Source organism: Zosterops lateralis, assembly GCF_965231275.1.
Source record: "Zosterops lateralis genome assembly, chromosome: 3".
In the NCBI taxonomy this organism is placed as follows: domain Eukaryota; kingdom Metazoa; phylum Chordata; class Aves; order Passeriformes; family Zosteropidae; genus Zosterops; species Zosterops lateralis.
In genome coordinates, this window is record NC_139764.1 from 11,600,151 (window position 1) to 11,625,064 (window position 24,914).

A 24,914-nucleotide genomic window follows, 5' to 3' on the forward strand; every position below is an offset into this window, starting at 1 on the left:
TGGCGAGCGCGTGTGACCGGTACCGAGCATGCGGCCACCGGAGCTGCGGGCCCCGGTGAGCGGCAGAGGAGCATGCGGGCGGGCTGCGGTGCCCGAACTAGCTAGGGAGCCCCGTGGGAGGCCGGGCTGGGCAGGCAGACGGTGGCACGAGAGTCGGTGATGGGGAGAACAGAGTAGGTGGTGTGGGGAGGTGCCGGGCGCTGCCCCGTGCAGCGCGAAGCCAGGGTGCCCAGCAGCGGAGCAGCCAGCTCAGTTGGAGGAGAGCAGGGAGCTGTGGGAGGACAGGTCCATGCTGCTGGCGCTCAGGCCTCTGCTCTCCGCACGGAGGCCTTGGGTGCCCTGGAAAAAAATACAGTACCCATGAGTGGTTACCTGCAATCCACCCCCATGGCCCAGAGCTGCCACCCCAACTCCTGCACCCCTTGCCTGGCAAGCCAGGACAGCCCTGGTGCTGCTGTCACCCACAGTAGCTGCTGCCTTTGCTCCCAGGCTTTGGCTGAGCTTTGCTGGGAGGGAGGTGGGTACTTGGAAACAAGACCTTCAGATCTGGGGCTCTGGCCTCAGATGAGGGGCTACAAGCTCAGGGGTTCTCAGCACTGCACCTGGGGCCCACTACTGTGCCCCTTGCCCCCCACAACGCTGGCCAGACAGCCCCCAGCCTCACACAGAGTCCTGCACCAGCCCCACGGCACTCACACTGCACTTACCTCAAACGAAGCATCACTAGACTTGTGCAGGTAATTTAAGGAGGCAGCTCGTTTCATGCTGTAAGAAAGCAGAGGAAAGCAGATGTGATGGTGCTGTGAGTGGTCAGACCCAGACACAAGGTGGCAGGGCCCTCACCTACCCTGTATACAGCCTGACCCTCACACATACCTGGTGTTCCTGGGCTCCAGGGGACCATTGCCCTGCAGTTTCTTGACCAACATCTCACTGCTCCTCCGTATCACATCCCGGATTTTTCCCAGGGAGCTGCTGCGCTGCAGAGTGCCACTGCCATCCTGGACACAGAGACACAAGCCAGGGTGATGGCTGAGTGGCACTGATCAGGCTCTGGCATGCTGCTGATGAGTGGCTGGAACTGGCTCCAAACATCCTCTTGCCCACTTGCACTGAGGGTTTAGCCCTGGCCCAAAGCAGGCTTACTGCTCACTACATGGCTTCCTCTTACACGGTTCTCCACAGGGCATTACAACCTTGGAGTCAGGGACCCCTGTCACTATTGTCTGGCTCATCCAGCCTGATACTCTCTCCTGCCCAGTGCAAGCTCAACACCCAGACAGGCTGCACAAATGGCACTGGCATCTGCACAATCCTGCTCAAACGTGACACAGCTTTATCACCTGCAACAGCACAGGCAGCAACTACCAAGGAGGTCCCAGTGGCCAGGGAAGCAACAAACCCTGTTGGGAGTCCCAAAATTAGGGATATTTTTGTCAGGCCAGGCCAGTTTCATGAACTCTCTCCTTATTTGCTGCTGGCTGGAAACCATCCTCATCCTCCCCCTCCCCTTGCCCTTCTTCACCACACCATCACCATTCCTCCTCTCTGTCCAGCACTCATACAGATGCACACTCTGGTCCTGCAGGCTCACTCACATCACACAAGACTGTTTCACATTGCACACACAGCTTTGTCCCACCTCTAACACACCCAAGACCGTTAGCTTTGAGCCTTTGGAGCACTTTGGGCAGATCCACTGGGGATGGATTCATGTGGCTGCACCAGCACCACTAATCCTAGGCCCCCAATTTTAGCTGCATGAAGCCCCAGGGGTGGCACTTTGCAGGGGGCTTTTTATGTCTGCCTGCATTTTCTGAAGACCAAAACCTTTGGTCCGAACCAGCCTGAAATCTTGTTCCCAAACCTATTTCCTCCCACATTCCTCCAGAAGTCCCCAGTACTCAGTGAGGTGCTCTCAGCCCTTGACAGGCTTTAGTCCACCTCCTGCACTTTGCTCCACATGCATGCAAGGCACAAGTTGCCAGCATCACACCACACCATGCCACCATGTCATCATGCCACCAAGCTCTTCCCCTGTGGCCTGGCCTGTCTGTTACATAAGGTCGTGACACCATTGTTGATGTGGAATTACTTTTGCTCTGATGACCTGATAACAGCAGTCTTCCCTGCTCCTGCTTTGAATGGCCTCTGGAACACTGGGGCAGAAGAAAAGGATGCAAAGTGATGGCAAAAGCCCTTTTACTCCTTAGGAAGATGTGAGGGAGGCCTCTTTGAAGCACTCCAAATGACCAAAATGCCTTGTGGCTCAGGCCAGCAGCAGAAATTACCTCAGCACTGTCCAAACAGCTCTGCAGATAGGCAGGGTCTCTGCCTTAGGCTGACCATTATGGCCCTTGAGGAAGGCTTTTCCAGCACTCCTCTGCTCTGATTACCCAAAACTGATCCAGCCCTAGACTGTTCTTTAACAGCTGACCAGGACTTTTCCTACCAGCAAACCTTTCTCCTGGTATTCATCTCATCCCTTCTTGGATAAAGCAAATGCATTGAACCTCTTCACATTCTCATTGGGTTGAGGGTTTTCCAAGTTGAGAGCCATGTATTGCTGCTGCAAAGGGACCCATTCACCAGAAATGCAGAGAACACCCAAAGCAGCAAAGTAAACAATTCAACTCCTGCACGAGGCATCCCAGGCAGGTTTTGGATGAGCTGAATATCAGTGTGTAGAATTAGCAAAGATGGGGAGGTGTCTTTTGCCTCCCCACCAGACTTACACTGGGTCACCACTCTCCCTACAGGGCACGGCTATGCCAGGCACTGTCGCTTTTCCCAGGGCACACAAGCCAGGGCTGAAAGAGGAAGCACAACTGGGACCAAAGAAGCAGGACCATGGTACAAGGGCAGCAGGATCAGGCCAGGAAGTATGCTCTTGTATCAGGGCTGGAGGATGGAGCCACATTTTCCCAGCTGCACTGATGCAGACTGACTGCAGACCAACACCAGAACCAAATGCTGCTGCACGCTGGGTTAAAAATAGCCTCTCTACTCCCCCCACTCCCTTTTCTGACGGGTTATTTTTAACCCAGAACATTTATGGGTTTGGTTTGCCGCAGAGCCCCCACCCCATTGCACCCACCAGGATGAGAGCATTTAAAAAAAAAAAAAAAACAACCAAAAAAAAAAGCAGCTCCACCACTGAGCTCCTCTCCACTGCATGCTCCCACCCTGCCTAATGCATGGAGGCAGAGGACTTGGGCAGGATTTGGCAGCATGTAGAGCTCAGCACTGAGGGACACAATGGGGTGTTTCTTTGGTTAGATAGAAATGCCTGTTGGGGAAGGTCCAAGCTCAGATGCCCCAGAGCAGCCCTGCTACACACAGTTACAGAGCTGAGATTAGCAGCAGCTCCAATTTGGAGGACAGGGAAAAGCAGAGTGGAGCTGGGTCCTTCATCCCCAATGCTCAGCCTGGGAGGGGTGCCCTGGGGACAGCACATGCCCCTGTACACACACAGACAGACACCAAGCACACCCAGACCTGCTCCAGCAGCATCTGCACCCACCACCCCAGGGCTGACCGACGCTGGCCTACAGAGCATGGAAAGAAGCACAGGGCAGCGATTTGGGTCAGTCTACCTTTAATTAGAGGTATGGTTGTTACAGCACCAGGTCCAGGACATGGCAGAGCACAGGGGCAGATGGCCCTGAGGTCCAAACACACCCTGCACTGGGAACTCACCACTTTCCATCAGCATGGAGCAGCACTGGGACAGAGAGGCAGGGAAGGTACAGCCCTGCAGCACTCAGCCCTGGGCTCCACGCCTCATGGTCCTGAGGACAAGCTTCCTTTCAGTAAGCACAAGCTCCCAGGGGAGCAGCATGCATGTACTCCAAGGCCTCTGCACCACCACAGGAAAGCCAGGCCCAGACAGACACAAGCACATTTTTATCACAACCTGCCAGATGACTAGCATAAAGAAAGGTTCTAGCTAAATAAATAAGGAGTCCTGTGCTGGCCCCTGGGCTCTATCCTACTGCCTACAGCCTCACTAGCTTTCTTCCCAGATAGGAAGGCCAAGGAGTTTCCCTTCCCATAGGAGGTGGGATGAGAATGTGCATTCAAGGATGTGAGACCCAAGACAGTGGAGGTCTGGCCCTGGGACACATTCCATATCCCAGTAATGACTAACAGCATCAGAGCCTGTGAAGGCCTGAAGCCATCAGAGGCACTGAGCTCCCCCCGACAGCCCCTCAGGGTCAGCACTGTGACCCTATTGGTAACAGGGTTACACATTTCCCACCCACTTGGCTAGGGACAGCCAGACTGCAGTCAGCCCCACACCCCCGAGCAATCCAGCCCCTACCCCTGCAGCAACCTCCCTCCAGCCATCTCACCTGCTCAGAGCACCTCCAGCCCTAGCCCTTTACTTCCTCACATCCATCTTTGCACCTTCTTTTTCTCCCAATCATGCTGCTCCAAACCAGGCCATTCCCTATCTCAGCCACTCCTAAAGGTCTGGGGTCTGTCCCCTGCAAAAAAACTCTCCTCCTATCCCTCCTCTGCTTTCAAGGAACAGCAAACAATTTCACCCCCATTTCTCCCACCAGCCACACCTAAGAAATGTAGCAGTGGGGAGCAGATTCACCCCTTAATGCCAGATGAGAAACCTGGCTACAGCATGCAGTCAGGAATCTGCAGCCAAACATGCTTTTGCTGGTCAGTTCCTGTACATAGTCCTTGGCTGTTGCCCCCTCACCTCATCTTGAATGTACAGTAGCTCTATGGGCTGCCCTACGCTCCTGTGCCCCTGCAGAGACCCACACGCTGCTCCTGGGTTACAGAGCTCAGCAGGGAGGAGGGTAGCAAGATGGGGACTGCCCTGTGCTGCAGGGAGAGCCCATCTCACTGGGAACCAGCACAGGTTTGCTACAAGGCACTAATATCAGCTAAGCCTACAGGGAAGGAAGCAACTGGGCACATGACAGCCCTGCCTAGGCCAGGCCTCACTGTCCCATAACAGCCCTCCATCTTGGAGCCTCTGTAGAGATGGAGGGAACGAGCTAGGAGGGCTGAGGATGCCTAGTGACAATGGAGTTGGCAAGCCTGGAGTGAAGGCAACCCCCCGCAGGCCTGAGCCCCAGGGACGTGCGAGGGCAGGCCAAGGGTGGGGGCACGCAAGGGGACGGTGGCCCATCACCCTGGCCTGGGGGAGCTGGCAGCTCCTCGCAGATTCTTCCTGCTCTTGCTGGACACGGGACTGGAGCTGGGCCACTGGCCAGGCTCTCCTCTGCAGGCGCCGCCAGGAGCCTTGGGGGGCCGGCGTGGAGCTCTCGCCGAGGAAGGAGGGATGGTGTGGAGAAAAAGTCGGAGGATACAACACAAACATCCAGGTGACTGCGGTGGAGGGGAAAGAGGGAGTCTCGGGAGGCATTTAAGCCTAGTGCACAGAGAGGAGAAAGACACAATTTACAAGGCTGTGAGGTTGTAGGTCATTTGGGGAGCAGGTGGGACAAGGCCCAGGCTGCATGCAGAGACCACAGGCCACACCTGGGCAGGGAGAGAGTCTTGTGAGGCTGAAACTGCAGCCTCACTCCTTTGCTAGTGGGCTTAGTGGGCTGGCAGGAACAGCTTAGCTCAGGGAAGAACAGCCTGGGTCTCCTACCCTGAGGGGTCCCTGCTCCCCAAGGCCTTGCGTACCTGCCAAGGTCTCTGCACCATGGAGAGTTCTCACATTCCAATGACCTGGGCAGCAAGCAGCTGGCCCAGGCCATGGGGTGCTTCCAGAGCTGCCTATGGGCACAGGGCACCCTGGGGGCTCCCACAGCCCTGCCTGCAGCAAAGGACTGCTAGGGGAGGACAACAGAGGCTGCTTTAAGGCAGCACATCTGAGGTCTCTGGACCAAGACAGAAAACAGCAGGCCGTGACAGACAGGAGCAGCAGGAGCTGCCTCAGCCTTCTTTTGCAGGGAGCTTCAGTACAGTGCAGGGCTGATGGCTCAGAAGAGAAGACTGGCTATGCGTGCAGCAGGCTGGAAAAGGAATCATGTGGCAGCAGCTGTGTTCCCAGGGTGCTGGGCTAACCCTCAAATCCTTTATTTACAGCTGTCTGGGTCATGGAAGCTCTGCTAAGACCCCTGGGGAAGGGTCATATGAGCAGGGACTATTCCCTGGGACAGGCTGTGGGAGAGGGTGGCATTGCCTACTTGCCTTAGGATGATCAGTTCAGAGACTGTCAGGAAGGTCTCCCAGACCATCACCAGTGCAAAGAGATCACCCAACACCAAGCACAGCCAGGAGGAGCTGCAGAAAGACACCAGCCAGCATAGGGACCAGGTGATTCTAATCCAAAACTGCAGCCCTCTCTCTGTGCTTGTCTAGCCCCCTTACTAATGGTGAGTTCAGGGGCCTAGAGTTGGTGCCTTGCAAGAGCTAAGGCTCTCTTTGGTCCTGATGCCAAGACCTGGGGCAAAGGACAGCCTTGCATCTGGATTTGCTTGCAGCCAGCACCCTAAAGCTACTGGGTCCACTTGAAGGTCTGTTTTTCAGATCCCCTTCAGCCACCTCCTGTGTACAATCCACAATCAAGAGAGCCAGCAGGCTTCAGGCATTGGGTGTTGAAGGGCTGTCATGGCAACAGGAAAGAAAAAAGAGGAAGGGAGGGAGCTCATGCAGGTGGGGATAGAGCAGAGCTAGGTGGGGAAGGGTTAGTGACAGCAGATGTGAGGGGGCAGCAAAGGACTCTGTGTGCTCAGTGCCTTCCTGTGCCAGGCTGCAACAACCCCAGCTACTCTACGCTGTCAGAGTTTGCAGAAGGAATGTAAGCATTAACAGCTCTAGCAGACCTTGAACTAAGCACCCACCAGCACCATGCTCACTTGTTGCATCTTCTCCATTCTCCTGCTTGCAGGAGACAAAAGGCACCTGTTCCAGCCCTGGATCACTACCTTCCTCCAAACTCAGGGCTAGTGACCAAAGTCACCCTCAGCCTCAGAGCAAGCCTAGACAGGTTCAGGTTGCCCTGTCTGTGCCTCAGCAACACCAGTCTCTTGCCTTCACTGGTCAACTCAGCTTGCCATCCTGCAAAGACCTGCTTTTTATCCCCTCTGCTTGGCCAGAGCCTGCTGAGGGCACAAGACCAGGAGAGGGGGACAGCAAAGGTGCTGGCTACAGACTATTCCTGTGCCCTGCAGTCAATCAGTCACAGACACAACAGGCATATCACACACACACGCACACAGCCCTGCCCAGGCTCAGCATCGTCAGTGGCACAGTGCAGGACAGACAGCCAAATGGCTCTCACAGGCTGGGTGAGCCCGAGATAGGGCTGATGCTCTCAGCGAGGGCCTCCAGAGGGGAGCAGCAGGGAGAGATGTTAATAAGGTTACAAGCCTAAGATTAAGGGCAGACCAGGACCAGTTCATGCTGCACACTGCCAGGGCTTGACAGCTCCCTGGAAGCAAGAGCCCTCAGCTGGGAATATCTGTTCTGTACACCAGAAGCCAGACCCAGACACGCACCTTTGTGGGCCGGCTGGCTCATGCCAAGAAAGGGGAAGGAAATGTGCAGGGAATGAATGGAGGCAGACAAGGATGCCACGACAGGCCACGCGGGGACAGCCCTCAGCCAGGCTGTCCCTCCCCTCTGGCAGCCGGCTGAGGCCATTCTTGATGGTGTCTTGTACTTACCCCGCTCCATTCCACGCCCATACTCACTTCCTCGCTACCGTCTGTGGCATTCTCGTACTTGACGCTGCCCCCCAGGCTCCGGTGTCTCTCTGTGCCATCCCCCTCCTTCAGGATCTCCACCACCTTCGTCTGGTTGATTGGGTCAATGCCCTGCAGGTAGGAAAGGAAAGGAAGAGCCATGTTTTGTCTTTCTGTGCTCCTTCCCTTTAGAGATCCACTGTGCCATCACTGTGCTTGGTTCCTGCTCCCTCTTTTGGTCACTGCCTCATTGCAGCCAAAACTGCCCAGCACAACCAGGATGGAGCCAAATGCCATCCTGCACTTGGCAGTCTCTGTTTGAACTCCCAGCTCAGTGAGTCCCCACAAGGCCATAACCAACCCTGTGGAACAAGGGCTTGCTACCCCAAAGCTGACAGCTTTTTTCCTTCACATTTTGAAGTGTGAAGGATTCAACGGTCCTTCAGTCTTTTGTGCTAGGTGCTTACAGCTCTTGCTTTATTACTTGAGGATTGAGAGGAGTTTAAGGCAAGAGGTACTCTTAAGAAACTCTAGGTATTTTTTGCCTCTGGACAGAAAAACCAGCGTGAAAAGAACATCCCAGTAAGTGTAGTTCTCCCCAGTAGCTGACAAAGCCCAGTAAGCTGTCTTAACCCAGCTGCAGTATTTCTGCACTCAGTGAGCTATGCCTTCCCCACACATGGGCATCTGCTCCACCCATGCACACATGCACCACCCCACACACGTGTGGACCTCTGAACAAATGCATCCCCAACAACCAAGGCCCTCTGGCGTCATGGGAATATAAACCAAGAACATCAGAGAGGCCCAGGAGGGTCCCTCAGCACAGCCCAAGCAAAGGCAGTGCCCCAAGGAGCCACCCCCAGCCCTGCCGTGCCCCCACAGCAGGGGAGCTCCCTGTGGTTACCTGTCGCCGGGAGCGCACCGCGCACTCCTCCAAGGTCTCAGCCGCCTCCAGCTTGCCCTGGCGCCGGTACAGCGCACCCAGGTTCCTCAGGGTGGTGTTCACAGTCGGGCTGAGGTGACAGAGGGAAGGTGAGCAGGAGCCCCGGGGTCACCCCTCCACAGCTGCCCACAGACCAGCTCTTACCTGCTAACCTTACAGGCCTTGTACCAGCCACCATACTCAGCATAGGGAGCGCTGTCTCTGTGCTTGCTCTGCAGGGTGAGGAGAGGAGAGGAGAGAGCTGTTAGTTCCACACCAACTGCTCTTCTCTGCCCTCTGCTCTGCCACTGGGTGCTGGGGTCAGACCCCAGGCTGCACCCCTGCACCAGCCCCACCTTTGGAAACGCAGTATGCAAATACAGTGATGAAGCCCAGCAACTTCCTGGTAGAAAAGTTAAAACCATGTTTGCTGCAACAGATTTGGGCCACAAGCAAAAGTAATATCCTGGTTTCAGGAAGGAGCATAATCCCATCTCCTTACCCCCTTCCATGTACCAAAGGCAGCAGGGACAACACAGCCTATTCTCACAGCATAATGGAGGGCATGACACCCCAACCAAAATGCAAAAGGGAGACAAAACCCCACAGGCATGCCAGTCACCATGGGCACTAAATCCCTCAGCCAGGACTAGCAAAGGAATCAGCCAACCGCATCCCAGCCTTTGGCCTAAAAGGTCAGGCTTGCCCTACAGCAGCTCAGCCCAGTTAGCTGTCCCCTCCCCATGCCCAGCCTTTGCACCCCAAAGCTGGCTGGCTCCATCCCAGGGGACCATTTTTCTCACTCAGTCCCACAGCACTTCTCAGCTCTTTATCCCACATGCCAGAGTCTCCCTGTGCCATAGGCACATGTAGTTTTCCTCACACCAGTGCCCACACAGCCTGGACAGGCACCAGGGACAGGGGAGTATACAGGACTCAATATATGTCTCCTGTAGAGGCAGCCCTAAAAGGTGTCTAAACCTAAGAGGAAAGGTGTCAAATCCTCTGGGGCAGATAAAACCTTGAAGGCTAGGGCTGCCAGCTGTGCCCAAGGGCCTGCTGATGGCATGAACTGGCCTCCCTCTGCTGCCAGGAAAGAGGGGCAAGGGACGAAAACAGCAAGCCCTGTCAGAGGAATTTCATACATTTTAATAGAAGATATGGAAACAGCACAAGGCAGAGCACATCAGCCCCAGCTCCTGGGCCAGGAGTACAAGCCAGGTCTATGACTACTGCTGCTGTCTGGACAGGAATGCCAACTCTGCTTTGCCATGGGGCACAGGCACAGCTGCCTTGGAGACAGGAGCCCCAGAGTCAGGGAAAGAGGCTTAGCCCTTGCCTAACATTCACATGTAAAATGAATGTCTTACTCCAACTGTGAGTGCCTCAGCCTGCCCTCTTGCCCCATGGCAGAGTTTGCATTATCTGGAGCAGAGCTTCATACTACAGCTATCTACATTTGACCCCAAATTCTCCAAAAATACCATCAGAAGAGTCTCAATCCCAGATGGAGCAAAGGAGAGCCCAGTCTCAACTCCAACTTGTGTTTCTCCAGGATGGTGCTGCAGCAAGTGCAGATTCTCTGCAGCAGAGCCTTTGCAGTACAGCAACCAGAACAGTGTAAAGCTGAGCAGTGCCCTGCACTGGGAGCCATGCAGAGTGCTTCAATGGGAAGGCACAGGATGCTGTGGGAAGCACCTGTCAGTGCCCTGCTTTCAGGGCTGACAGGATGGGACTCATCAGTCACTAAGTCAGGCCTGCCAGACTGCTGCCTGAACACTGTAGGCTTGGGGCCTGCTCTGAGGGTGAAAGAAAGAGAGAGTCCCACTGCAGGTAGAGGACTAGATCAGAACTCTTCATTCTGCTGCTTCACCCACCTGCCAAAAAACAGATGAGGCCTTACACTTGGCAAAAGTAAAGGCATGACTGCTGCATTTATTGACCACGGAGCAGGGCCTGGGCTGCAGGAGCAACAGTAGCTTTGCCTTTCAGCCTAGTCCAAGGCAAGCACAGTCCATTTCTATCCTCTTTCAGAGGTCAGCTAGGGCCCACCCTGTGCAGAGACCTTTTTCAGATATGGCTACAGTTCCTAAGCAAGGTGACAGCAACAGTTTCTTCTTGACCTCCATTTTTCTCTAGACAGCCTGAGAGCTGCTTCAGAAGCCAGTTATGCTCTGGGTACTGGCAGCTCTTTGGAACAGAATGCCAACGCCTTCCAGCACAACCCTCTGCCATCTGGCATCTTCCATCATCTGCATGCCCAGGAGGGATCAATCACTAAAGCAGAGAGACTGCAGCCATGGCTGACAGACTGATCAGCCCTGCCCAAGGAAATACACCCTGCTCTCTGATGGGCCTTCCCCCCCCTGCTGGTCCAGAGAGCAGCAGGGCTGTATCCCCACTCTCCAGACACCTCCTGGCCTTGGCAGCTCTTCAGGCTGCAGCTTCTCCAGGAAGGAGGAGATAAGAGATAGGCAGTAATAAGAGAAGATCAAATCCCCAGGATCAGACTCACCTTGCTCATCTCCTCTCTCTCCTCTGCATGCATCCAGATTGGCTTGTGCTCATCTGTGTGGGGAAGAATGCAGAACACGTCCACTCACCACCCTACACTGCTGTTTGCCTCCCATACAGCCCAGCACTGTCCCCAGAGCTAGCAGCTCATCAGAGGGAAGGGACACTTCAGATCCTCCCCCTGCTCCCTGGCCCAGAGTCCCAAGAAAGACAATTGTCACTGCAAAGGCAGGGCAAGGGAAGGAAAAAACAAGTCCTCCTAGCAGAAGACCATGTGCAAGGTGCACAGGAGGAACTTCAGCCTATGCTTGAGCACAGTTATGCCATTTACTATTCTCAACCCTGTAAAGACTGGGTTGAGACTCCTGAGAGAAGAGGGGAAACAACATAACACACTAGAATGGCAGCATCTCAAGGGCTGCCCAAAGCAGGGGCCCTGCAAGGCATCCCATCCTTCAGTCTGGGCAACACCAGAACCAGACGAGTCTAGGCTGAGAGCCAGGAAACCCCACCCCAGCCCCAGGGACTCCTGCTGTACAAACCATCCACAGAGCCAAACTCCTTCACGTGAGCACGGGTAAGGATCTCCTTATACAGCACCTCTGCATCTTTGTATTTGCCTTGCTTCAGGTAACAGGAAGCCTGCAACCAGAACAAAACAGCTCCAGCCCTACTGGGAAACAGATTAACTGTGCCCACCTCCTGCAGCTATTGCTCTGTCTCTAAGCACCAGGCAGTGCTCATCCCTCCCCAACACCACACGGCCTCTCCCCAGTGCCTCACCAGGTTGTTCTTGGTCTTGGCCACGTTGGGGTCATCAGGTCCCAGGCAGCTCTCGTAGATCTCCAGGGCCCGGCAGTAATAGTACTCCACCTCCTCATACTTGCCCTGGTTCTGGCACAACAGGGCTAGGTTGTTCAGCTGCTTGGCCACATCAGGATGGTCTTTGCCTAGAACCTGGGTGAACAAAAGAAGAGAAACCACAAAGACTGCAGTGGACTCCTGGAGTTAGAAGATACTGGAGTTCTCCAGCAAATGCCTGTGTCAGACAAAAGCCAAGGTCTGGAGAGGCAAGGGGGAGAAATTCCACCTTCCACCTCCTGGCAGGCCTCTCTAGGCCTGCAAACACTGGAGAGACAAGAAATGTGGTGGCAGAATCAGCAGCTGAACAGACAGGCCCTGGATCTCCCACATGCACTGAGGTAACGGGAGAATGCCCACAGAGAGTGCTGAAAGGAGACTCGTACCTTCTCACGGATCTCCAGGGCTCGCTTACACAGTGGCTCTGCTTCTTTGTACTTCCCTCTCTTGCCATAGAGAACAGCCAGATTGTTCAAAGTCGCTGCCACCTACAGAGACAGAAGGCTCTCCGTGAAACAAAGCAAATTCCAGCTGGACCAAACAAGGGACACAAGCAACAGTAACAGTGACTGCCCCATTTCCTCCATGCCTGCAGTACTGCTGCTTCTCAAGAGAAGGAGGTCCAGAGACAGAAGGCTGCCCTGCCTATATCACAGGATCCAAGAGAAGCCAACTCCTTGCTGGCCATACTGAACCAGCCAGCAGGAAATACTGAAGCAGTAAAACACTGCCCCAGCAGCACCCAAAGGTGAAGAAGTGACTGATAGAGAAAGACACTCACCGCTGGGTGGTCTTTGCCTAGAGTCTTCTCACGGATGGAAAGAGCATCATTCAAGAGGTGTGCTGCTTCTTTGTATTTGTTCTGATCCCTGCAGTGCAAAGTCAACCAGTTATTTGGGATTTGGACACTACAGCCCAGAGCAAGCAGAATGATGAACTCCTTCCACAAAAACCCAGCCTTCACAGTCCTTTCATTTCTCCATTCCTCCCTGCTTTAGTCAGTCCCTAGTTGTATCTGGGAGTTTGTCAGACCAAATACCCCATCTATGCCAAAACCATTCTGAAAGGCAAACCACTGGCAGCTCGGGAAGCCCCAGGATGTGCTGTAAATGGAAACAGGAGATGCAGAAAGCTGTCCTGGCCCAGTCCTGCCTGTCCCACCACGCTCACCTGTACACTAGTGCGAGAATGTTGAGCATGGTAGCCACATCAGGGTGATCATGGCCTGATGTCTTCTCCAGGTCCTCCAGTGCCTGCTTGCAGAGCGGCACAGCCACCTCATAGCGCCCCTGGGAGGCATACTGGATGACAAGGTTGTGGAGGGTGCGCAGGCGTGCAGGAATCTCATACCCGCCCTGCTGGGCAGCTGCCACGGCACTGCTATGCTGGTGGGGCACTGTGGGCACAGAAATAAACACAGCACAGTTGGCCCAGCAGGCTTGAACAGGGATGGGCAGCACCCATGCATGAGCAGACACTTACATCCAGGACCATGCTCCTCCTCTTCATTTGGGAATAGGTCATCCAGAGAGTCCTTGGTGGAGTCACCCTCCTTCTCCTCCTGAGAGGATGAGAATCACAAATAATGGTGGTTCTCAGCAGAGACAGCAGCAGCCTGGGCTGAGTCAGTTGCTACACTCTGGCCCTTCTGCAGCCCACCAACACACTCAATTTCTGCTGCTGTCTCTGCCACCATCTCCCCCCCCCAAAAACAAAATCCAGAGACTCTGCCCCATAGAGGCCCCCTTTAGCTACAGGCATTGCTATGCACGAGAAGGGGAAAATTCCAGAGCAAGGTTATCACATGTAGGCAGTTCTCCCGGTCCCACCTCCCAGTCTCAAAAGCAGCTGCTCAAAAGGACTGGGGCATACCGAAGGCGACACATCCTCATCATACTTCTTCAGCTGGTTCATGAACTCAAGGTGTTTCTTCTCCTCCTCCAGCTGAGCCACGGTCTGTTCACTGCGCTGCAGCTTCTGCTGGGTGTTGGCAAGCTCATCACGCAGCCACTGGTTCTCCTGGCACAGCCTCCGCACCTGGGCACGCAGCTTCTGCTTCTCTGACTCCACGGCGTTCAGATGGTTGGACAACGCCATCATCACCTGGTTAACAGTCTCAGTCAGTAACAACCACAATCTTGTCCCTCCCTCACATGCACCTGAGGGGCCACTCATGCTAGCCTTCTACACTTCCCACCCCTGCAGCTTATGGGAAATGGCCACATGCCTACTCTTCCTCTTTGATCCCAGATAACACCTTGGGGATCACCCACTACTCTCACCTGAGCTTCTCCAAGCCCCAGCTCTATCATCTCCACTGACTTGCGGAGCAGGTTGGATTTCTCATGCACGAGATTGGCTTCTTCATCCTTCTTCAGGCACTTGATGGTCTCCAGCAAGCTGTGCAGGATGGAGTTGTGTTCATTCTTGAGTGCTTCCAGCCCTTGCATAACCAGCTTGGTGTTGGAAATTATCTCCTCTTGGCTCAGCTTGTCCAGTTTCTCCTCCCTTGGGTACACCATGGTGGACATAGTCCTGCTCCTGCAGCCCTGCACAGAAACCAACACAAAACCTGAGTGCTCTAGGGCTGTTTCAGAGAGCCACAACCAGACACAAATACCACAATCTCCTTCAAGCACTCAGAGACAGCATTTAACTGATTGCCGACTCTAAGCCCTTCTCCTTCATCTTCCCCTCTCCCTTTGGCAGCAGGCAGCTGTCAGGGCATGTGCCTCTGCTTCTGAGTGCTGGCAACCAGTGCAGGTGACCCACGTGGACAGGAGACAAAAAGGCTACAACCAGTGGTGACCTCCAACACCCCCACATTCACAGCAGGGGGAAGACTAATTTAGCTTCCTTTTAAGAGCAGAGATTTGTGGTTGGCAGCTGGGGTTGCCATATATACAGCTTCTGCCCACAGATCACTGATGCAGAGAGGCTGTCAGAGCTCAGCACCTCTTCTGCAGAAGAAAGGAAACACAAAGTGGAGGGATGCCAGCTCAAAGCTTTCTGCTTCTTCAAAGGAAAATCTCCTAGGAGAGTGTCACAGAAAGGGAAGCATCAGTGGTATTACTGTGTCAAAATATTGTCTGACCAGAAGAGTACAACCTCAGGATCACAGCCTCCATCTTCACTCACTCTGCTGCCACCCCAAGGACTACTCAGGATGGCCTAAGAACTCTGTACTCCTTCCCTGTCCTGTTCCCCACAGATATACCATGGGAAAGGACTCAGCTACTGCCTTTGCACAGGAAGACAAAGCACTACAACCCACAATGTTAGTGTGGCTGCAAGATCCCTGCATACAAAGTCCAGGAGCTAGGGAAACACCACAGGCCAGAGGCTGAGACACAAGGGGCAGGCAAGACCCCTTACAGCAAGACCCTGGCTGCTCCATGGCTCACTCATCCAGCACAGTCACAGCCTCTCCCACCAGCTGGGCCACCCCAGCAGCCTTCTCACATTACTCACCAGTAAAGCCACCTCCCACCCTGCTATCAAGTCACTCCAAAACCAGCCTGCTCCAATGCCCCACACAGGCAGCACCTCTTTGCCACCTGCAGCTGGCAGAGGCCTCTGCAACCTGAGTGCCCAGGGCCCTGCTGCCAGGAAGCTGGCAAACAGCCCAGAAGATACACAGGAGGAGAGGAGGGAATTGCTGCCAGCAGATCTGCCTTTGACCTCCTGCTGGACCCACCTCTGCATGGTATGAGCTTTGTTCAGCAGCTGCCTTGTGCCTGCTTTACTGAGAGAACAGAAATACTGTCCCAGCTACAGGAACAGAGCAAGCAGAGCTCCCCTTTCTGGCAAGGCTCCTCTTCTCCTCACCTGTGCACTCTGCCCAAGTGCCAGGGAGCTACGGGGGAACAGGCCCTGAGCAATAGAGAGGCCCAGCTTCCTCCTCACTGCAGCATTTAAAGTGAAGATGACAAACAGCACTGGGACAGTTGTTTTAAGTACACAAATCTCATTATTAAACCCACTCAGCTCCTCCTTTTTAGCCTCACTCTTCCTCCAGTTGTTTTATAGGCCTCAACTCTCCTCTCAACTCTTCTTTGGTTTCTGTTCCCGTGATGTACATCCATCCCTCAGGAAGGCAGGCACAGTGGAGACCTGACTGAATCCTCAGCAGGGCAGAAACACCTCGTGTCTCTTGGAGACTGGATTTCTGTTCACACCTCTGAAGAAGAACTGAGTCATCCTCCCCCAAAGTCACAATGCTGACTTCACATTCACTTCATGATCTAGCATCAGCACCAACTGAGTCATTCTTCACTGTATCTTTTGGGCATCTGTCATGCTCCACATGCAGTTAACCCTGCACATTGGGCATTTAATACCAAAACAGTCTCATCTGGACCATGACTTAGGCCAGTTTGCTTTGGAGAAGACAATATGGTCAGAATAGCATGAAAACCCTCATTAAGGTCAGGATAGAGGACATAGACTACTGTTCCAAAATGAAGAATAGGTTTGCTGAGAGTTGGTTGCCACTCATATCCTATCTTCCAAACTCATTCTCCAGAAACTGGAATTTGGTCAACAGTTCCCCTGGTTATTCTTTTCCCCACCTTTCTAACATGCCTGGAGTGCTATCAAGTGCTAAAGCAGTAAGGAAAGCCTTGCTTAATGCAGACTTCTGCAGGTGAGCGTAACTCAGGAAGAAATGTGCAACACCTCCCAGCCCTAGAGAAAAGAAGCTGGCAGCCCAAAGGGTGTTAGTGCTGCTTCATCTGGCCAAGCACTCTCATGCTCTGAAATGCGTCCAGACAGTTTCCCAGGAAGGCTCAGCAGGCACTTACCTCTTCCACAGAGCCCAAGGTAGTAACTGCTAAAGGGTTAAATGGCCCCATCACTGGTTTCAGCTTATAAGGAAACACACTCCAACTCACTTGCAAACAGGGAAACAGACAAGTGGGAATTCTCTGGACCACAGGCAATGATTGGGACATAAGAAAATACCCAGAAGCAGATTCATACCCAACATTAAAAAAAAAATTGAACTCTGCTCTAAAACTCACAGCTGAGCAGTACAAGTCCCTGTGGGTACTGGGCCAACTGTGAAATGCTCACAGTTTTCACGGCAGCATCACTTATGTCCATATAGAGATCTTGCTGCCATCTTTAAGGAATACAATACAAACACTTTGAGAAGAGGAACATGTTACAGGATAAAAAGCCACCAGACCTCATACCTTGCTAGGTAACAGAGTCAGGCAGGCAAGACCCAGATCCATAGAAAATCAACCTCATTAATTCCACTGTACACAGAACTACTCCTCAACTGTGAAACTGCTGTGTGTTAAACCATCAGCACCTCTACTACAGCAACATTCCGTCTTCAGCCCTTCCAGCAGAAAATATTCATGTGTTTCACAGTCTTCATAATCAGCTTGTTTTTTGATACTGCAAAGATTTCAGACTGAAAAGGAAAAATAAATCAAAACATCCACATCATGTAAGACTCATCCTACCCTGTAACTACATCTTCAGATCCTCCAAGGCATCCCAATAGAGGATTTTTTTTTCTCTCACTGGCTGTGCAAACATCTGCAACAACCTTGGCCTCTCTTCCCTAGAGTGACACCCTGGAAGCATAGCTCTGCTAGGCACCAACATATTTCCATGTTTGACAGTGGGCAGAGAATTGTCCAAGCTGGACAGAGGGTGCAAAACCTAAGAACAACACACAGCTGCTCAACAAAGAAATGAAGAGGAGACTGCTGAGAAGTCATTTGAATGCTGCTACCTCTTGTACAGCAAAGGAAAGCAACAAACACCAGTGGGAGCTGACTTAACCTTCCAAAGCAGGAATCTCCCTCCAAAGCACTCATTTCTAGTTCTCCCCAGTGCTGGCAGGTCTATGCTCAGTGCTCAGCCCTCCAAAGAGGAAACACTCACTATGGCAGCCAGCACCAAGGTCAGGCAGGCTGATGCTGCTGTAGATGCACTCTTTCTACTCCTTCACATTCAGTAAGGGGCACTGAACGTCCTTTATCCAGGCAGAAAACACTCGGAGGTTTACTGCAGAGAGAAGGAGGCACATCATGGTTTGCTTTTTGCAGGGTGGGGCTCAGACTGGAATAGGAAGAATGCTTGTCCACCAAGCTCCTTGAGAGATGGAGAGCCCTGTTCCCAGCTTATCCTGCTGCAGTGCTCATGGACCTGCAGGTGTCCCAGCCCAGGTCTCCACCCGCACATTTCCGCTCTAGTTGGCACGTCTTCCCTATTTACAGCGAGCTGCTGGAATAACCCGCTTTTCCGACAACACCCATCTCATCTCCCCTCTTCTGCTCCCGTTTGGAGGACACGGAGGGAACGTGCGTGCACTGGGCTTTGTGGCAGCTGCAGCAATCAGCCGGGAATCCATCAGCAAGTACATCCTGCCAGGCACAAACCTTCCTCCTGTATTCAAGTGCATAACCGCGAAATCGCTAAGCATCAGCGATTTCAGCAGCTCATTTTTCTGCCTCTCAAAACTGCTCCCACATGCGAGACCTTTAAGAGGAAAGAGCTGGAAGCTTCACTGCTTCTATCTTCAACCCACAACATCTACAAGGATGCCAGATTAAACGGGTCCAAGTGAATCTTAAAGCTTAGGTTATGATGCCTTAATGCTAGAAGACTATGGGGGGGCAGAGGAGAAGCACTGGGGAAATCAGGAGTTCACTACAACAGGACAGAGAACTCAGGTCTACAAACAACTCAAATGATGCAGTTCATTGCCTCTCTGCATGCACAAGACAATAACTGCAGCATCTTTCAAACTGCAGATGGTCTGCCAGCACTTACTGCAAAGAAGTAAAACAGCTTTTCAGCAGCAAATTCTTCTGTAAGAGAAGGTGATTCTAGGATGTAAGTGATGTAAGGTAGCTGCAGGAAGACAGTTGGGTTCTGGAAAAAGCTTCCCGTGGAAAAGAGTAAGTCTGACCCACAGCAAGAACAAGTGACCACATTGGGAGACAGACAGCAATGGTTTCCATTTAGAAATGGAAACATAAGGCTTTTTCTTGCTTCATCATAATTATCCCAGTCTCCTCCTGTGAGACATGCTTTTGCTACCTGGAGAAACAGCAAGGTTATACATTTGGGAAGCAAAATAAAAGCAGGGAGGGTTTTTTGTTTTGTTTTCCTTTGGACCTCTGCCAGCTCATTACTGTTGAGCAACAAAGGGTCTCTGGAATGACTGGTTGACCTCCAGTGAAGCTAGAAGTGAGACTGCAAATAAGACAGCAAGTCTTCTCTGCTAAGGGACACTGCAACAAAACGTAGACCAACCAATACTTTGGATGCTGAAAAATAAAATAAAAGCAGTACAAAGCAAACGGAGTGACAAAGTCGCAGCCATCGCAGAGGCTGTCATGAGCACAAATTCTCCTATTTTGATACCACAGTGTCAGAGAGCAAACAGATTGTAGGAGATTACAGCCAGCTGTACAGAGCCTCCGAGGCTTCCAGTGCACAGGCAGGACACACTGACACTGCCAGGAACACCTGCACACTGACACACTAGTGCTGCAAGAGCCACTGTGCTCAGGGTCACCACGCCAGGCCACCTGGAGCAGAACCACAGAAAAGGGACAAACTGGTGCTGCTGAGCTCCACATCCAAGCTGCTGTTTCCAGAGCTGCTCTAATACGGGTGGAACAAGAAATGCTGAGGTTCACGTGAGGCACAGAACAGGAATGGTGCTCTGTGATACTTGCTATGGTTGCCAAAAATGCCTGGATGCTCCCTTAGAGCCACTAAGAACACACAAAGAGGACATCAGCAAGCAGTCAGCATCCTGAGAAGTCATACCCAACATATCTCTGAGCTGAAATTTAAAAGTCAAAAGATGTCACTCAAACTCTAATGTCCATAACATTCTCTGCCATCAGTTGTCTCACCAGTTTCTATACCCTATTGCCAAAAAAGAGGAGTCCCATCTTCTGCCCAAAGTTCTTTCCCAACGCCAGCCTCCAGCCTGGACCTTTCTCGCACTGCAGAGAGTCTAGGGAGTTAAACCAACACACAGATGACTTCAAGTACTATAGAGGGACTGTTGTGTTTTAACTTTTCTGGCAATAAGAGTCTGGCTTGAGTATTACTTGAAGAGTATTACTGGGAATGAATACTTAGAAGTCTTTGGTCCATTTCCTCACTCAAAGCAGGTATATGATCAGGTATCTGTGTCTAGCTAAAGGACCATCTCCCAAAAAGGAGATGCCACAAACTCTTCAGACCCCTGTACCATGACTTAACCATTCTCTTGTGGGGGAAAAAAAAAGGTAAGAAAAAAAAAATCTTCATCTGAATTCCTCAGATAAACTTAATGAATTTGCCTTTAGTGAACACCTCTTCAGGACAAAGGAGCAAGGCACCACAGCACTAGAAACTGATCCAAGGCCCAGAGAAAGGGAATGCAGTGCCTGCTTCCTTCCAGCAAGGTCCCACAGGGATTTTTGGATTCCCAAAGCAATCCACCTGCAACAACACAGCATGCAGTGAAGGCAAGAAGTTGTCTCACTCACCTTCTCCTATGCCCCAAAACCAGGACTCTCCTTGGCATCCAGACACCTCCTAGCATGGCTTTGAAGCCAGTCTCCAAGCCCAGAAAGACTTCACCCAACCAGTTTCCCCAATCCTCAGAGTCACGTATAGCACAGTGTAAGTTGCCTGTGCTGTTGATGTGCCTTGATCCCTGTCCGGGGGATAGGGAGGCTGTCCAGGGATCGAGGCCAGCATTGCTTCTTTCAGCAGCTGACACACGCCAGCTCTAGCTGACCATGAAGCTCTGGGGTTTTTTTCTAGGTACTGGAAGGCTTGTGTTGGGAATGTCTGTGCTAACCAGCAGGCTGCAAGAGGCCCAGGGGACAAGGACTGAGGAACTAGATTTGCAGCTCAGGCAGAAGAGCTCTCCTGCAGGGAGACTGGAGCTGAAGGGAAAGAGCATGAAGGGAGCCTCCTAACACTCCTCTCTGCCCCAGAAGCTTCAGCTGCCTACCACCCACAATCTCTAATAAAACACACAACGTCACATAACCTTCCTGAAACCCAGGGCAAGGTGGTGATAAGGTGGCTTTACAAGGACTTGGCCACAGTGACTCATGCTCACACCACTACAGAGCTTCCCATATCCCTCCCACCTTCCAGCCCACAGCTGGAAATGGACAAGACAAAAGGTACTGCTGTTTGCCTGACTGACCAGAGCAAGCAACTCCTGTATTATCAAAGCATCATCCAATTCCAGTATGGATATGTACTCTGAGGAAGGCAGAGCAGGTAGTCTGGCTGGCTTTGTATCAGATCATTCATTCAAGGACAGAAAGGGCTCACTGCATTTGTTACTACCAAAGAATACAGATATTGGAATCAACACGGGTTAAAAAAAAACAACCAACCAACCAAACAAACAAAAAACCAACAAAACAAACAACAACAGCAAGAGCAACCAAACAACAACAACAACAACAACAAAAATAGTACCGATTTTTGCTATTAGCATAAAACCATTTTGCTCTGGTTGTACATCATATTGTTTACAACCCCAGCTGGCCAGGAAAACCTGCCCCTTCCAGCAGGCCATTGGAATGAGAACAGCAGTCATCACCACTCCCGCCAACAAGCTTATGCTGGTACCTCAGCTGATCAGCTGATAAGACCTTGTTTTTAAACTTGTTCATGTCTGCAGCAGCTCACCAAATCCATTCTGCATCTGCTGCGCCGGGGACTACAGCGAAACACCATTAAAACACGTTTCCAGGCTAGTGGAGACAAGAGCTAAGCAGCTGGAACGGAGCCAGGGCAAGCATCTCTTCCCAGCTTCAGAATCTGATTGGGAGTCTCGCACTATAAAAAACAGAGCGAGAGCCATTACCTTGCCCTGACAGCATGAAGCAGTATTAAAGCAGGCAGAGTAATTCCCAGGAGCCAGCGCCTTTGCAGGCATCTGTCTAATGTGAGGGCTGTGCACTGGATGTGCCTAGGCAGCACGGGAGATAAGCAGGATGCAGATGGGAGCAGCAGGAGCTCTGGAGCCACTCTGTGTGCCCCGAAGGGCTCTGGTGTGCCCACACTCCATGGAGTACCCGCTGGGGCACCCGCAAAGACCAGCTGACTGCAGGCTGCGCTACTGTTTCCAGAAGTAAACAGGTTTTGTCAACCACAGCAAGGCAGGCAAAGTCGCAGGGACAAACCTCCACCTGCAGAACAAGCAGATCTGTTCTGCCCCTGGCTCCCCTGTCTGGCTAGAGCTCTTTGAGGAGCTACATGGCTCTTTCCCAGCAAATTAAGCATTTATCCAGCAACTCTGCCAAGGTCAGAATCTTGCCACGTGTCCTTTGTGCCCCAAGAGCCATCTTGGTATTTGGGGTTAATGCTGTTGTTTCAACCTGGACATTCCTCCAAAACAGCAGATGAGAGAACACATGCTTCCTGCTCCTTCTGCCAATTACAGCAAAGCACAGCCATGTTTATTTACCCTGTGTCTGAGCTGGCCAGATCTTTGACCTGATGTGCGCTCAACACCACCCTCTTTCCCCACAAGCACAGGCAGGGGTGGGTGTTTTCCACATCTCCAAGGTGGCACGGCAGAGAGGAGACCAAGGGCACTAGAGGAGAGCCGAGCACGGAACTGCAGCAGAGTGCCAGATGCCAGCTATGCAAGACGCAGGGAAGCCTGCTGTTCCTGGTGAATGTGCGGCTGCCTCCCACCATTGTGCAGATTTCTCCCGGCTGCCTGGCCAGAGCATTCTACCGCAACACCATCCCCCAGCTCTTCTTCAGACACCTCCTCCCAGGCGCATCCTCTCCTTCACAGAAGCTTACCCGCGATTCCCCCAGCCCACCGCCTTTGGTGGGGTGCACCTCCACTTCGGAAAAGCTTAGGAAGCAGTTAATCAATGAAAAATACAGTTTGGGGCGAAACAAGGCTCTTTGAGAGCTACTGCTGTATGACCTGCCTCCGTCATCGTTTCTCCGGCTTTGTCTGGCAGCGGGAGGCACGCCCGCTGCGTATCCTTGAAACAAACAATCCAGAGAACCCCCTTCACCCCTCAGAACCACTACAGAGAAATTCTGCGCCCACCTGGCTAAGTGAAGGCTTCACGAGGGGAAGAAAGTTTTAATCAGCTCTGCCCGAAACTGCGCATCAAAGCGGTCCTTTGTTCCAGGATGGCTGGGCACCCTGCCCGCCTCAGTCACCGGATGGGAATGTCCCCCGCCCCACGCCGCGGAGGAGCGGTACCTGGCTGCCTGCAGCGGCTTGTCCAGCGCCGGTGCTCCCGGAGGCGGCGGGGGAGCGGCGGCCGCGGCGCTGCGCGCTCCGTGTCCGCGCTGCCCGGGAGCGAGCGGCGGCGCTCGGCAGCCAACCACACTGCGGCAGGGGGAGGGGAGGGATGCGGACGGGCTCCGGGAACAGGACGGTCGGACGCTCTCCTGGGAGCGCAGAAAGCGCCACGCACGCCAAGCTCGCGGCTCCCTCCTCAGGGATCCGCGGCAGCGCCCAGGAGGAGCAGGGCCGAGCCCCGCGGTGCCCCAAATGCTGCCCAGGGAGCGCCGGCCACCATCGGGCTCCTCTTCGGCCCGCCAAAGCCCTGCTCCATCCCACCCCCCATCCTCTGGAAGGTTTTACATCCTCTTCGGTACCGCCCTCGTCTGTGTTCCCCCCACTGCTGACCCCATCCCAGAGCCTAAAGCCCAGCTGGTGTAGCTGCAGAGAGCCCTCCGGATGCGCGGTTGCTATCGCTGTGCCCACAGTAATGCCCAGATACGGGAGATCTGGGAAGGCTGGAGCTCTGTTCCATCCCCACTGCGCAGTGTGGGGCTGGGCCGGGCACTGCTGTGGAGCACTTGTTCAGCCTCTGGCTGCTCTTCTCAGAGAGAAGACAACGACACAGGATCCAGCGTGGATTGTTGCTACAGCGATCCCATCCGCGGTAACACACGGCTGTCATGGTGCTCGCTGTGATGTCCCCCTACATCTGCCTGAACCAGTACTGCACTGTGTTCCTGTCCCTCCCCACGGATTTCCCCAGAGGAGGAAGGGGCTCCGGTGTTCCAGGAGGAACAGCCCAGCCAGACAAGCAGGTTCTCTCTTGCCTCATCTCACAGCACGTATTTCTTTCCTAAAGCACCTTGCTGTCCTCCATTCCCTGTTTCTGGAGGGCAAACCTGGCCGACTGTGGGGTACATACAGCAGTGGCACGCTTACATGTCACATACGCTACACAGCAGGAGTGCAGACATACATGATTTGTGTTACAGTGAAAGCCATTCCTGGCAATGAAGACACAGACTAATTATAGAGCAGCGAATCCCGCAGTCTGTGCCCACAGCACCCTGGAAAGAGCCAGGGCCGGGATTGCGGCTGACCATACACACTCTCTGCCCCTCCCTGGGGGGCTCCGGGCCCCGCCGGCCGTCCCTGCGTGGCATTCGGCCGTGCCCGGGGGAGGCCGAGCGCACCGAGCCCGCGCACCGGGAGCTGCCCGAGCAGCGCGGGCACCGGCAGGGCTCCCGAGCCGGCGGCCCCGCGGTGCCGGAGGGGGCTGATCCCGCAGGGCGCGCCCCGCCGGCTCCAAAGTCCGCAGCGCCGGCAGCGCCCTCAGCCCCGCCGACCCGCAGCGCTACGGCGGGCACGGCCCCAACGCTGCCCTCGCCCCCGTTCGTTCCGCTGCCCCAGCGGCCAGGCCACGCCGGCCCCGGCCCCAGACAAGGACCTCCCGGCTCCCCGTGAGGGTCCCGCCGCCCCCCGCGGCCGCTGGCGGAGCGTCGCCCCGGGAAGGCCGCCCCCGCTCTGGCCTGCGCCGCCGGGCGCCGCCGCGTCCTCCCCAGCCAGGGCCGTCGAGGGGAGCGACCGAGCCCCCGCACCCCCGCCCGTACCTGCTCGGCGCAAGAGCTCGATGGCGGTCCCGGTCGCTGTCCGTGTGCCGGTCCCGGTCGCTGTCCGTGTGCCGGTCCCGGCGGGG

General features: G+C 53.8%; 1 protein-coding gene across 4 annotated transcripts; it reads right to left on the bottom strand.

The window, feature by feature from the left end:
* Positions 1-42: 42 nt before the first annotated feature.
* LOC310907598 (kinesin light chain 1-like) lies at positions 43-24,879 on the bottom strand. 4 transcript variants are annotated; one of them, XM_083857890.1, is made up of 16 exons: positions 24,829-24,879; positions 14,247-14,513; positions 13,837-14,067; positions 13,447-13,525; positions 13,135-13,360; positions 12,746-12,833; positions 12,351-12,452; positions 11,887-12,060; positions 11,646-11,745; positions 11,105-11,157; positions 8,755-8,822; positions 8,572-8,680; positions 7,674-7,796; positions 877-1,001; positions 708-765; positions 43-339 (listed from the first exon to the last, which is right to left on the bottom strand). In XM_083857890.1, exons 2-16 carry the CDS (start codon positions 14,493-14,495, stop codon positions 250-252), a joined length of 1,875 nt encoding a protein of 624 aa, XP_083714016.1. In that variant the 5' UTR covers positions 14,496-14,513; positions 24,829-24,879; the 3' UTR covers positions 43-249. The 4 variants fall into 4 exon arrangements, with proteins under 4 accessions (XP_083714016.1, XP_083714015.1, XP_083714018.1 ...); XM_083857889.1 differs by having other exon boundaries at positions 48-339; positions 7,647-7,796; XM_083857892.1 differs by lacking the exons at positions 43-339; positions 708-765; positions 877-1,001 and adding an exon at positions 1,014-5,398.
* Between the last annotated feature and the right edge of the window lie 35 nt (positions 24,880-24,914).